Source organism: Chiloscyllium punctatum, chromosome 49 (genome assembly GCF_047496795.1).
Source record: "Chiloscyllium punctatum isolate Juve2018m chromosome 49, sChiPun1.3, whole genome shotgun sequence".
NCBI lineage: Eukaryota > Metazoa > Chordata > Chondrichthyes > Orectolobiformes > Hemiscylliidae > Chiloscyllium > Chiloscyllium punctatum.
The window spans coordinates 19,262,422-19,276,124 of NC_092787.1; the positions used below are offsets into that span (position 1 = coordinate 19,262,422).

General features: G+C 40.5%; 1 protein-coding gene across 3 annotated transcripts in view; it reads left to right on the forward strand.

The window, feature by feature from the left end:
* Positions 1-13,703, forward strand: part of LOC140469322 (hemicentin-1-like) — a 438,266-nt gene that overhangs the window by 272,312 nt on the left and 152,251 nt on the right. For all 3 annotated transcript variants that reach the window (XM_072565717.1, XM_072565718.1, XM_072565719.1), the window contains exons 51-54: positions 2,515-2,628; positions 4,227-4,372; positions 6,430-6,580; positions 12,376-12,591. In XM_072565717.1, the coding sequence (XP_072421818.1) occupies positions 2,515-2,628; positions 4,227-4,372; positions 6,430-6,580; positions 12,376-12,591 (627 nt within the window). The remainder of the gene's footprint in view (positions 1-2,514; positions 2,629-4,226; positions 4,373-6,429; positions 6,581-12,375; positions 12,592-13,703) is intronic.

Genomic DNA, 13,703 nt, shown 5'->3' on the forward strand with positions numbered 1-13,703 from the left:
TAACAGGAACCCACCAGCTCAAACCAATGAGCTGATTGTAGATTGTGGGTAAGTTGTTTATGTCCACTTTATAGCTCCATTAAGTAAAGGTAGTTAGAGGGACAGGTACGGTTGAGGAAGCGGACAGGCTGCAGAAGGACTTGGATAGGCTAGGAGAATAGACAAAGAAGTGGCAAATTGAGTACAATGTAGGTAAGTGTGAAGTTATACACTTTGATATGAAGAATAGACGCACAGTCTGTTTTCTAAACTGGGAAGCATTTTGGAAATCTGAAGCTCAAAAGGATTTGGGAATCCTAGTTCAGGATTTTCTTAAGGTTAACATGCAGGTTCAGTTGATGATTAGGTAGGCAAATGCATTATTAGCAATCAATTCAAGAGGACAACAGCAGAGATGTACTGCTGAGGCTATATATAACTTATATAAGAATGATCCTAGGGATGAAGGGCTTGTCATGTGAAGAGCAGTTATGCACTCTGGGTCTGTCCTTTGCTGAGTTCAGAAGGATGAGTGGGGATCTCATTGAAACTTGCAGGATACTGAGAGGCCTGAATAGAGTGGATATGAAGAAGATGTTTTCACAAGTAGGAGAGACTAGGACCTGAGGGCATAACCTCACAGTGAAGGAACACCTTTTAGAACTGACTGACGAGGAATTTCTACAACCAGAGGATGGTGAATCTATGGAACTCGTTATCACAGAAGGCTTTGGAGGCCAAGTCATTGAGCTAGGTTCTTGACTAGTAAGGAGATCAACGGTTATGGGAAGTAGCAGGAGATTGGGATTGAGAAATGCATCAGCTATGATCAAATGGTGGAGCAGACAAAATAGGCCAAATGGTCGAAATCTGTTTTAATATTGAATGGTCTTTTGGTAGGAGTTCCAGCCTTTTCTTATAAAGGGTAACTTGACGAAGTTCCTATTTAGCTTAAATTTAGGGTGAGAAGTTTTTTTTAGTAATTAAATACATGACAGAGGTGCTCAGTCACTTGTGTTGCATAGCCTGCTGAATGTGGGAAATTTTAAATGCTTCTGGTAGGCTGGATGACCACTTTGCAGGTCAGATACATTGGAAGAAATATTTCTACTTAGTAGAGGGGGAATAGAGGCATAGATTTAAGATAAAGGTGAGGATGTTCTGAGGAGATTCAAGGAAGAATTGTTTTATCAAGAAGGTGTTATCTGGAACTCACTGCCCGAAAGGCTGGTTGGGGTGGGAGCCATCATAACATTTTAAGAAGTATTTAGATGTTGACTTGAAGTGCCATAGCAGACAAGGCTATAGGCCACATGCTGAGAAAATGAGACTACAGTAGAAAGTGCTTGATGACCTGCATGGACACAATGGGCTGAAAGACCCCTTTCAGTGTGATAACTCTATGACTACTACAAATGTCTGGTTTTTCAGGCCTCAATTGGAAATAGAGAAAAGAAGCAGGGTATAAAGTGCTTAAATTGAGAGGAGAGAGAAGTTTTAATAGGATTGGAAAAGGTGTGTGGACATACCAGAGATTGGGAAAGCAAAAGAGGAATTGAGCAGCTTTCATCTCTTACTATACTATTTCTTCTATCATTGAAGTTCCATAGTGCTAACCTCAGTAAGCATTTTGTCCCACATAAACCCTTCATTAAACCCAAATCCTTTGTTCAGTAATTAAATTATAACAAGAGCATAATAAATAAGAATTGGCTTTTCAGGCCTGCTCTGCCATTTGTAAAATTATGATTGATTTTCAACTGCAATTCTATTCTCCTAACTGTCCCCTGATTTCTTTGTTGTCCTAGTCTCCAAAATTATACCTATCTCAACCTTGAACGTATTCAATGACTGAGCTTTCACATCCCTGTGGGATAGCAAATTCCAAACCTTCAAGACAAGAAATACCTTCTCATCTTATCATTAAATAATTACTCCCTCGTTCTGAGGCACTCCCAAATTAAAGACTCTTCAACTGATGGGCACAGCCCTGTAAGAATTTTTAAAGTTTCTATAGGTTCACCTCTTGTTTTAAAAACTCAAAAGTTTATTGACCTGATCTATGAAGCTCTCATCAGAAGACAATTTGAGCTGAGCTAGAAAATTATATCATTTTCTCTGAACAATGAGGACAAGAGTATTTTTAGTTCACTGGTGAATCTCCCATTGAATTGCACACAGATCCTTTGCTGCAAATGATAAGGTTGCTTTCCCTAACATTACAGTTAAAGCCACTGAATCACCTGGCCATAACAGGCATCAGGAAACTGGGAGGTTTGCAATGTAAAAGAACTTGGCAGATTATCAAACAGGCCATGTCTGTTGACACCACATGCATATGGACTATGGAGTGCTTGAACTCCGGATTGATGCATGCTGAGTTACAAGCAATGGCGGGTATTAGCAGACATTGGTTTTCCAATATTCGCAGTGCGTAAGCAGATCCATAGTGGGTGTGGCCATAACGTGTCTTTTTTTACAACAAGATTTCACATACATAATTTATTAGATATTACTATACCCTTCTGTTTTCAGGAGGTCGTGGACTCCAGATTCTGAATGTACAGGAAGAAAATGCTGGTCGCTACAGCTGTGTTGTGACAAATATAGCAGGGGAAGCTGTCAAGGACTATGAGCTCAAAGTCTTCAGTAAGTGTGTTCTCAGTCGTTTAGTATATGGCAATTAAAACCTGAAGCATCCAAAAGAGAAAACAACAATAACTTATGGTTGAGAAGGGTGCTGCAGACTATGAAAACAAAAAGTGATAAGCTCTCAGAGGTAAATAGGCTTTGCTTAGTTCAGCCTCACAAATGTTTTTAACTTGTGCTATTAAGAAAACCAGACCCATTTGCGGTTATATTTTCATTGATTTTTTTTTCCTTGAATTTTAGTCTCCATTTAAAGAATAATTATTCATATCCAAAAATGGAATCAGGATTTCTGGCTTCTATCTTCCCAAATTGTTTTCTTTACTTAGAAAGGGAAAAGGTTTACTTTGATATTTCTCTTCTCTCTGAAAAATGTTATTGATTGTAAAGATAAGATTCCTATTTTGTTTAATGTCTGTTATGTTTGACAGATGATTGATTATCATCCCACTGCCATTGCTAATGAGGTACAACTATTAAAAGGTGTGAAGGAGCAGCTTGGGATCTTGGCATGATTTTTATGTGTTCTTTCCATCTATGTAGGCCTGGCTTAAACAGAAGGTTGCCACCTTTAGTGGTATATATTCCCAGAGTTTTCAACACATGCCCAATGAATATGCCTCCAAATGCCCATCCACATTTTACTGTCATTGACTGACATCTCCACTCACCTGTGCAGGATCATTTCCTGTCATTTGGAAATGATATTGATTAAATGCTTCTCTATCATCAGTCAACAGCATTTATTCACGTGTCCATTATATTTTTTAATTCCAGAAGCAAAGTTTTCAAAGAGGAATTTCTTTATTGGCCATATGAACATATGGATCAGGAGCAGAAGTAGGCCATTTGGCTCTTAAGCTTTAAGATTATGGCCGATCTGATTACTCCACATTTCTGCCCACCTAAAACAACCTTCATGGCCCCCTCTTGCTTATCCAGAATCCATCTATCCCTGCCTTAAAATCATTTAAAGACTCGGCTTCTGCTGCCTTTTTGAAGAAGAGTTCCATTGAGACATGGCCTTCTGTGAGAAAACAATTATCCTCATCTCTGATTTAAATGGACAATCCCTTATTTTTAAACAGTGATTCTTAATTCTAGATTCTCCTACAAGAGGAAACTTTATTTTCACATCCATCCTGCCAAGATCTCTCAGGGTATTATATGCTTCAGGGCCTGTGATATTACTCCTGATATTACAATGCTAAAGATTAATCCTTAATTACTGGTGATTTCCAAGAAAATTCCAGACGGTTTGCAGCCTTTGAGTGGGAAATCAATGAGCCAAGTGTTATGTTCCTGACAGCAAGTTGCCAAAAGAAGAGTCCAAAGCCAGTCTTTACTTGAGATAGTTTTAATTAGAGGCAAACACTGCAGCTATATACCTCCTAACTTAACTCATGAATAGTAAATGGCTCTTAACGTACTCAAGTAAACATCCAGTCAGCACTCTCCATCTGTATGTTTAACTTCAATTGATGCAATTAATACCAGAGATCAGACAGAACTGGCCAGGTAAGCAAAATGATAACCTGGTACAAAGCTTAGTATGATCAACTGGTTGGTAACACTTTTTAAAAATTCTTTCACATCAGTTCCTCCAGTTATAGCAAAGGATGATCAGACAGCAGGAGGTTTTCGGGTCACTCAGGTGAAGACCAAGGTGAACACCACATTGACATTGGTGTGTGAATCATGGGCAACCCCAGTTCCTGCTCTTCGCTGGTATAAGGATGGTCAGGTAACAATGATCTCTCAATGGCTTTCATAACTGAAAAAAAAGATTTCCTATGAACAATCAGCCTCACTTGATAAGATCCTGATATAGAATCAGTGAGTAAGACACGGAACAGAATGGACTCAAATCTCACCCCCAGAGCTTGAGAACTCTTCACAGGCAGCGGGTGTACTGGTATGGAAATTGTAAAACTTAGGCCACTCTGGTATTATATTTTCTCTCATTGAACTAACTCCTTTCTCCAGGGGAAACTGTTTTTACATCTGACCCTAGCCAGGTCTTCTGCAAACTGAAAACAAAATCTTCCTATCTATGGATTTTTTTTTGCCTTTCAAAAATCACTTTTTGATTCTTCCAAATCAAAAACAAGCTAATGTGTTTCAGTTTGCTCTTTCTCCGAGTGTAAAGCTCACAATACTTGGAATTCTCATTACCTCTCCAGAAGTGCACTCAGTCAGCTACTCTGTCATATACTGGTCTTGAAATTATGCCTCCAGAAAGGTTGACGAGTTAACTATAAAACCCATTCCTACACACTGATCAAAACCTTCATGTTAGTTCAGAATCCAAACTGCAAAATAAATACATAAATCTCACACCTTGCAGCTCCCAGATGTCAGTAAGGTGGAATTTATAGGTTCGATGGAGCTAAGTTTTACATTGTCGCTTCCTGTGCCTAGTAGGTGTAAGTGATCTCTCTGGTTTTCTGAGACTTTTCAGTCATTTGGTGAACCGAATGGCATGCTAGGCCATTTCATTTAAGAGTCAACAAAATTATTGAGAATCACATTTGGGCCAGACCAGGTGAGGACAGCAGTTTTCCTTTCCGAAAGGACCAGATGGGAGTTTAAACTTTAAACTGGTGGGATTTGAATCTGATACACCAGAGAATTGCCTGGGTCTCTGAACTACCAGCAAAAATACCACCAGACCATCGTCTCTCCTTGTGTGGAACCTGTAACTGCAAATATTACTCCACATTTTACTATTATAAATGGATTTACCATTATAACTATTATATTCAACCACCATTACTTTACTGTATATTTCTTGCCAAAAAGCTCAGTTATCCAGGTGCTTTTTTATGTTTATTTACTGTAAATGTTACCTTTAACGCCTTGCAAACCTGAACCCCCAAAATCTGATGCTGTCTCCTATCCAGTGAATATGCAGTAATTCGAGATATTTTGTGAAATGCTTTGAGTTATGCTATGGCTATGACTGTGCTATATATCCCAGCTTGCTTTCCCTTACATCTTATTTTAACTAAATTCTGTCATCCAGTTTATTCCCCATTCCCATTTTCACCACATTATCAATATCCCTTCAGAATTTTGGAAAAGCAAAATCTTGCAAATGCTGACAATCTGAAATAAAGCAGAAAATGCTGTAAATACTGAGCAGGTCAGGCAGTATCAATAAAGAGAGAAGCAGGGCAGTTTTCAGTTCACACACTTGAAATCTTAACTCTGTTTCTGGCTCCACAAATGCTACCAGACCTGCTTGGTGTTTTCCAGTACTTGATGAGATTGTCATTGGGTCCTCAGTGTTAATTACCATCTCTCCAATTTCACTATCAGCAAGTAAGATACCCACCGACTCTCCACTAAAATTAGATTCACACCCAATGTTTTCATGATCACTTGGCAACGCTATATTGAAGGAAAGCTGAAATAATGTCTGCTTTTAACTGTTAATTCATCACTCCAGGAGTTCTGTGGAGTTTACCAGAAAGCCAAATCTATCCTGCGTCCATTTCCCATGTTTTTTTTAGACATCCCAGGCACACATTCATGTAAACACCAATGGCATGAAGCTAAGGAGAAGATTAATCCACCAATCTCTACATGACATTGATTAGCTGCATTCAGAAAGAACTTGGGCCAGAGGTCTTAGAACGCACTACTATAATCCTACTTTAATCAGTGTTGCTTTTCTCTCACCCTCCCCATTCCAAGCACAGAATCAGTAAAAATATCCATGACATCAGCCACTTTGCAGGGGAGGGCAAAATACGCCATGGTATAGCCATTAAATCCTGACCATTCCTCTCGTTCCAGCTGTTGACAGGAACTGAACATCTTCAGATTCTTGACAAAGGACGTATCCTCCAAATCAGGTACACAAGGGTGTCAGACACGGGTCGTTATACTTGTGTGGCCACAAACATTGCAGGGGAAGATGAGAAGGATTTTCATGTCAACATTCAAGGTCAGTAATAATTCCAGAAATGGAAAATAGTGTAAATACAGTTAGCTTACCATGAAGTCCCTGTGTGGTCTGCCAGTTTTCTTTGTCCTTTCCCTGTGGAATTCCAGTTTGCCTGTATCCTCACGCAGAGTCCCTAGTTCCTGGTATTCTAATGCACAGTTCCATATGGTTTAGATTGTGTTACAAGAGAGTAATACATCAAAAGGATTCCAAGCATACCATAAACTCTGAAAACAAGGCTCAAGCTGTTCCTGTATGACATCTGAATCTCAGGATGGGACCCTCCTGCCTGGTGTGTTTTGCATTTCAAATCACTAAAAATATGTGTTCTCAATCTCAGCCGTGTTACTCGTAAGGAATGTGTAACATAGAAGACAACTGGAATCTGTAGAATTCTTCAGGAAATAGCAAGCCCAATAAGTCAGATCTTTTCTGATTGATCTCGATTTCTCTTATCTGCTAATTTGCCATATCTCTTGAGCATTTCTGTTTCCATTATCTCATTGTGTTCTGAATATACTGAACTCTTTGAGTCCACAGCTTCAGCTGGTCATTTATTCCACAATAGAATGAGAGAATTATAGATGAGTTGCAGCACTGAAAGAGAGCTAATCCCAGATTAACTGGACTAGATGAAAAAGAATTACTATCATAAATAAATAGCTCTTAGCTACAAGTAAACAATAATGAACTGTTAGCATATCCTTCCTCATCTGTTATATCCCGTGCGAATGCTCCCTCTGATGTTATCCAAACAAACGTTGCAGAGACTCACTGGTTGGCTTAATTCTTTTATTTGGCATCACAGGCGGCCCTTCATTAATCTTGCCAAATTGAAATTACCCTACGGGTTGGGGGGAGTAGACTTTCTGAATATTAAGAGATACCAACTAAGCTCCCTTCTGTCCTTCATAAGCGACTGGGCTTGTGAGGACCCAGGATCAATATATTGGATATCGAGGCCTCCCAGGTAAAATGCCCCCTTACTAGTTTGTTGTTTACGGATAAGGTGAGGACTGTTATGGAATAACACGGTCAAAGCATGGAGAGCAGTGCGACAGAGCAAGTGCAGTTTATCTAAAATCTCCTTTCTTACCCCTATAGTTGGTACACCATGATTCCGGCCAGGGATGATAGACCCTGGATTCCAACTGTGAGCACTAGGGTAGTCTCCTGTTTTGGAGATGTGTTTGAGGGGGAGGTCATGATGTCCTTCAACCAAATGAGCCACAAGTATGGATTGCCTAACATAGGTTTTTTCATTATTTTCAGGTTAGGGACTTCATCCAAAAAAAGACTATGCTTTTGACCAACCCCTAAAGGTCTGATGCAGAGAGGAGAGTGCTTCATGCCGCAAGCATTCCCTCAGTTAGTATTCTCTACCACTGTTGGGGTGTGGTGTCTCAAACAACATTGAGTGACTATGTGAAGTCTGGGAGCAAGATTTGGCAGTGGAGATCCCCTCAGAGACATGGGAGGACATTAGGGAGAATGTGAGAAAGATTTCGATCTATAACAGAACACATGCCATGCAGTTGAAGGTTCTTCACAGGGTTCATTTGGCCCAGATCGTGTTATGAAATTCAAAAAGGGAGATTCTCCAGTGTGCCCTGTGCAAAATAAGCATAGGTATCCCCACTCATTGTATGTGGTCATGCCACAAGGTACTGGAGCACTTGACAGGATTAATAGAGAAGGTCCTGGGGACTGAAGTAAAGGAAGACCCTGTCTCTCTTTTGGGCTTGTAAATTTATCTTCCTTAGATATGAATGGTTAATTATGGAACACATCCCTTATTGAATTACCTGGACGCATGCTTGTCTGCCATTTTAATTAGGGCATTTGTTTAGCCGTGATGATTAGGTTTAGTGAGCCTTGTGTCCTGGGAGGAAGAATCCTGAATAAGTATGGGTATAATAATTAATTCTCCTGAAGGTTGGGAGCTTCGATGTGGTTAGAACATAGAACATAGAAGAATACAGCGCAGTACAGGCCCTTCGGCCCTCGATGTTGCGCCGATCAAAGCCCACCTAACCTACACTAACCCACTATCCTCCATATACCTATCCAATGCCCGCTTAAATACCCATAAAGAGGGAGAGTCCACTACTGCTACTGGCAGGGCATTCCATGAACTTACGACTCGCTGAGTGAAGAACCTACCCCTAACATCAGTCCTATATCTACCCCCCCTTAATTTAAAGCTATGCCCCCTTGTAATAGCTGACTCCATACGTGGAAAAAGGTTCTCACTGTCAACCCTATCTAACCCCCTAATCATCTTGTACACCTCTATCAAGTCACCCCTAAACCTTCTTTTCTCCAATGAAAACAACCCCAAGTGCCTCAGCCTTTCCTCATAGGATCTTCCTACCATACCAGGCAACATCCTGGTAAACTTCCTCTGCACCCGTTCCAGTGCCTCCACATCCTTCCTATAGTATGGCGACCAAAACTGCACACAATATTCCAGATGCGGCCGCACCAGAGTCTTATACAACTGCAGCATGACCTCAGGACTCCGGAACTCAATTCCTCTACCAATAAAAGCCAGTACGCCATATGCCTTCTTCACTGCACTATTTACCTGGGTGGCAACTTTCAGAGATCTGTGTACATGGACACCAAGATCCCTCTGCTCTTCCACACTACCAAGTAGTCTACCATTAGCCCAGTAATCCATCTTTTTATTACTCTTACCAAAGTGAATCACCTCACACTTAGCTACATTGAACTCCATTTGCCACCTTTCTGCCCAGCTCTGCAGCTTCTCTATATCCCGCTGTAACCTGCCATATCCTTCCTCACTGTCTACAACTCCTCCGACTTTCGTATCATCCGCAAACTTGCTCACCCAACCTTCTAACCCATCCTCCAGGTCATTTATAAAAATGACAAACAGCAATGGTCCCAAAACAGATCCTTGCGGAACACCGCTAGTGACGGCACTCCAAGATGAACCTTTGCCATCAACTACTACCCTCTGTCTTCTTCCAGCCAGCCAATTCCTAATCCAAACCTCCAACTCACCCTCAATGCCATATCTCTGTATTTTCTGCAGTAGCCTACCATGGGGGACCTTATCAAACGCCTTACTAAAATCCATATATACCACATCTACCGCTTTCCCCTCATCTACCTCCTTAGCCACCTTCTCAAAGAATTCAATAAGGTTTGTGAGGCACGACCTGCCCTTCACAAAACCATGCTGACTATCCTTTATCACATCATTCTTATCCAGATGTGCATAAATCCTATCCCTTACAATTCTCTCTAAGACTTTGCCCACAACAGAAGTGAGACTCACTGGCCTATAGTTACTAGGATTATCCCTACTCCCCTTCTTGAACAAGGGAACCACGTTTGCTAGCCTCCAGTCCTCTGGCACTACTCCTGTAGACAAAGAGGACACAAAAATCAAGGCCAATGGCTCTGCAATCTCCTCCCTTGCTTCCCAGAGAATCCTAGGATAAATGCCATCAGGCCCAGGGGACTTATCTATTTTCACCCTTGCCAGAATTTCCAACACCTCTTCTCTACATATCTCAAAGCCATCCATTCTACTTATTCATGCCTCGGTATTCATATCGACAACAATGTCCTGTTCCTGAGTGAATACTGACGAAAAGTATTCATTCAGTGCCTCCCCAATCTCTTCAGCCTCCACACGCAACTTCCCATTACTATCCTTGATTGGACCTATTCCTACCCTAGTCATTCTTTTATTCCTAACATACCTATAGAAAGCCTTAGGGTTTTCCCTAATCCTACCAACTAAGGACCTTTCATGTCCCCTCCTTGCTGCTCTTAGCTCTCTCTTCAGGTCCTTCCGGGCTACCTTATAACTCTCAATCGCCCCTATTGAACCTTCACGCCTCATCTTTACAAAGGCCGCCCTCTTCCATTTAACAAGGGATTCCAACTCCTTATTAAACTACGGCTCCCTCACACGACCCTTTCCTCCCTGCCTGATAGGTACGTACTTATCAAGGACACTCAATAGTTGCTCCTTAAACAAGTTCCACATATCAATTACGCTCTTGCCTTGGAATCTACTTTTCCAATCCACACATCCTAAGTCATGCCTCAACGCATCATAATTTCCCTGCCCCCAGCTATAACTCTTTCCCTGTAGTACACACTTATCCCTCTCCATCACTAGAGTAAAAATCACCGAATTGTGGTCACTGTCCCCAAAGTGCTCACCTACCTCTAGTTCTAATACCTGGCCTGGTTCGTTACCCAGAACCAAATCCAGTATGGCCTCACCTCTTGTTGGCTTATCTACATATTGTGTCAGGAAACTCTCCTGCACACATTGCACAAACACTGACCCATCTAACGAACTTGAGCTGGGTGGCATTATTTATTAATTAATTTATTTGTTTGTTTATTGGTAGATCTGTAGTTTTGATTTGTAGAGTAGGGTAGTATTTAATTCACTTTAATTTTAATTATAAATTTTAATTGTTATATTTTTGTAATTTTATAAAGTTGTAAAGAAAATTTTTTCAATAAAAATAAAATTAAAACAAAAGCAACAGTTTACAGCAACTGGTGAGGGAAAATAAATAAGTTGGCTTTCTCCGTGCTTTAGATGTTTTTTTACTGCAGAAGTAAGGACAACAGCTTCCCTCTCAGAGATGTGAAAGCTTCTGGCTGTCACATTCATACTCAAATGCTATTCAGCTACCTGGGAGCCAATCACATAGTTGTTAGCAGGTGGAAGGCCTTCGATAGCTAGTCATCACTCCTTCGACCAATCAGCTACTTTTTGCTGGCTGAAGCTTATAGTGTATTCTTCCCTGGTGCCAGTTCAGCTGCAACTATTGCTCCCCACAACTTGTTGGATAAACAAGACTTAATAACGTGAAAAATAAGGACTTGTAGCTTGCTTATTAAAATGTGCTGCAGTCCTTTCTACGATCATTATTTTTCAAAACTGTCATTTTCCCATTGCAATACACAATCAAAAGCACAGAAAAATAAAAGGCACGGTCTTTGCAGATCCCATTCCTGACCTCCTCCACACAGCATTGTACATTTTTGTTTAATAATTGACATTTTATTGGCAATTGATTTTCCTTCTTCGTCCAAACTTCTGATATTTTGCTTGCTTTTTGGTGATTTCCCAAGATTGGTTTTACCAACCTTACATAAACTTGAAAACTTTAAATTACCAGCTGGAAAATTATCTCCTCCTGAAGAATGCAGCCCATCGTCCTTAAACTTTTTAAAAAAAAATCTAGGTCCCTGAAGCTAGAATCTCACCTACCCATCTCTCTACCTATGTCAAGGATAGCAATAATCTAGTGTAAGCAACTTTGGCAATTTGACTTCAGAAGGTTGAGGGTTCCAGTCCCAATCCAGAGACTTGAGTATAAAATTTCAATATGTAATAACTACAGCACTGAAGGAGTACTACATTGTTATAGATAAACTGCTCTTTGGTTAGAGCCCCCTTTCCTATCTCAGGTGTGCTGTTTTGATGAAGAACTGCAACAGTTCCTCAACCAACACTCCAGCAACAAAACAATGAGGAAATGACCTGTTTTAATCTACTCGTTTACTCACTGCTGTTTGTGGGAGCTTTCTACATTGGCTTCTGCCTTTTCTGTTTAACAATCATTACTAACCTTCAGAAGGTGTTTTATGGCTGTAAAGGGACTGTGGTATTTTGAGTTTGTCCAAGGTCCTATATAATTACAAGTTCTTTCATGCCTGACTAGATGAGCAGAACTCTGTGCAATATTTGAATTACGTTAGAAATCCTTGTTTTCCTGCGCATATTGCAGTGCCTCCAATCTTCCAGAAGCTATATGGTGTGAATGCTGCCTGGGAGGTGATAAACCGGGTGGATGAAGCAGAGGAGATTGTCGAGCATCGTGAAGTGATTGTGAACAACCCTGTTTCTCTTTACTGTGAGACTAATGCCATTCCACCTCCCATTCTATCCTGGTACAAGGATGGTGAAGCTCTCTCTGCCACAGATGATGTCCTGATTCTTCCAGGTAGGTCCAAAGCCACCTACGTGTTGCTTATTTCATTTTTACATACATTGGTAGATTTTCTCATTTTCCACAATGAGGGGAGACATGCCAATTTGCTTTAGAGTACACCATCCATGTGTATATAACTGGTGTAGTTGCAACACAAAACTATTACTGTACATTGTGTGTAAATATTGCCTTAAAATACTTGAAAGCATTGGAGAAATAATTGAAATAGGCTTAGGTTAAGCCTTAGAACAATGTTTGTCATTGCTAGAAGGCTTATTTGAAATCTGGCTCAGGTTGGTCAGACAAAAATTTCATCTTTTGCCTGGTTACAAGAAACCCAAATGGATTAAATTTGGAAAGTTTCAATAGAAGTCTTAGTGGGAATGGATTAACAATGTCGAAGTTAGGTATTTAAAAAAGAAAACTGCTCCAGTAGTCCCTATGCTTAATGAGACATTGTATGCCTCCTGGGTAGATTGATGGACATTTCATTATCTTTATGATCTGGGAGTAAAAAATGGAACATTTTGGTTCAACTTCCATTTAGAGAGCCCACAGGTATACACGGTGGCAGCAATCTGAACAAAGAACAGTACAGCACAGGAACAGGCCTTGCCTGCACTGACACATTTTGCCCTTCCATACTAAAACTGTCTTCACTTGCAGGATCTGTATCCTTCTATTCCGTTCCTATTCATGCATTTGTTATGGATGCTTCTTGAATGCTGCTATTGTGTCTGCCTCCAACACCTCCTTTGACAACACATTCTAGGCACCCATCACCCTTTGTGTGAAAATCGTGCCTCGCACATCTCCTTTAAACTTTCACACTTGCATCTTGAATCTGTGTCCCCAAGTAATTAACCCATCCACCCTGGGAAAAAGCCTGTCTATTCATGACATTCACAATCATATAAACTTATATCAAGTCACCACAACTTCAACTTCATGCGTTCCAGTAAAAACAAACCCAGTCTAGCCAACCTTTCTTCATAACTAAAATCCCCTATACCAGGCAACATTCTGATAAACCTTTTCAGTACTCTCTCCAAAGCATCCACATCCTCCTTGTAGTGTGGTGACTAGAACTGCACGCAATAAGATACATTCTTGTGAAGTGATGC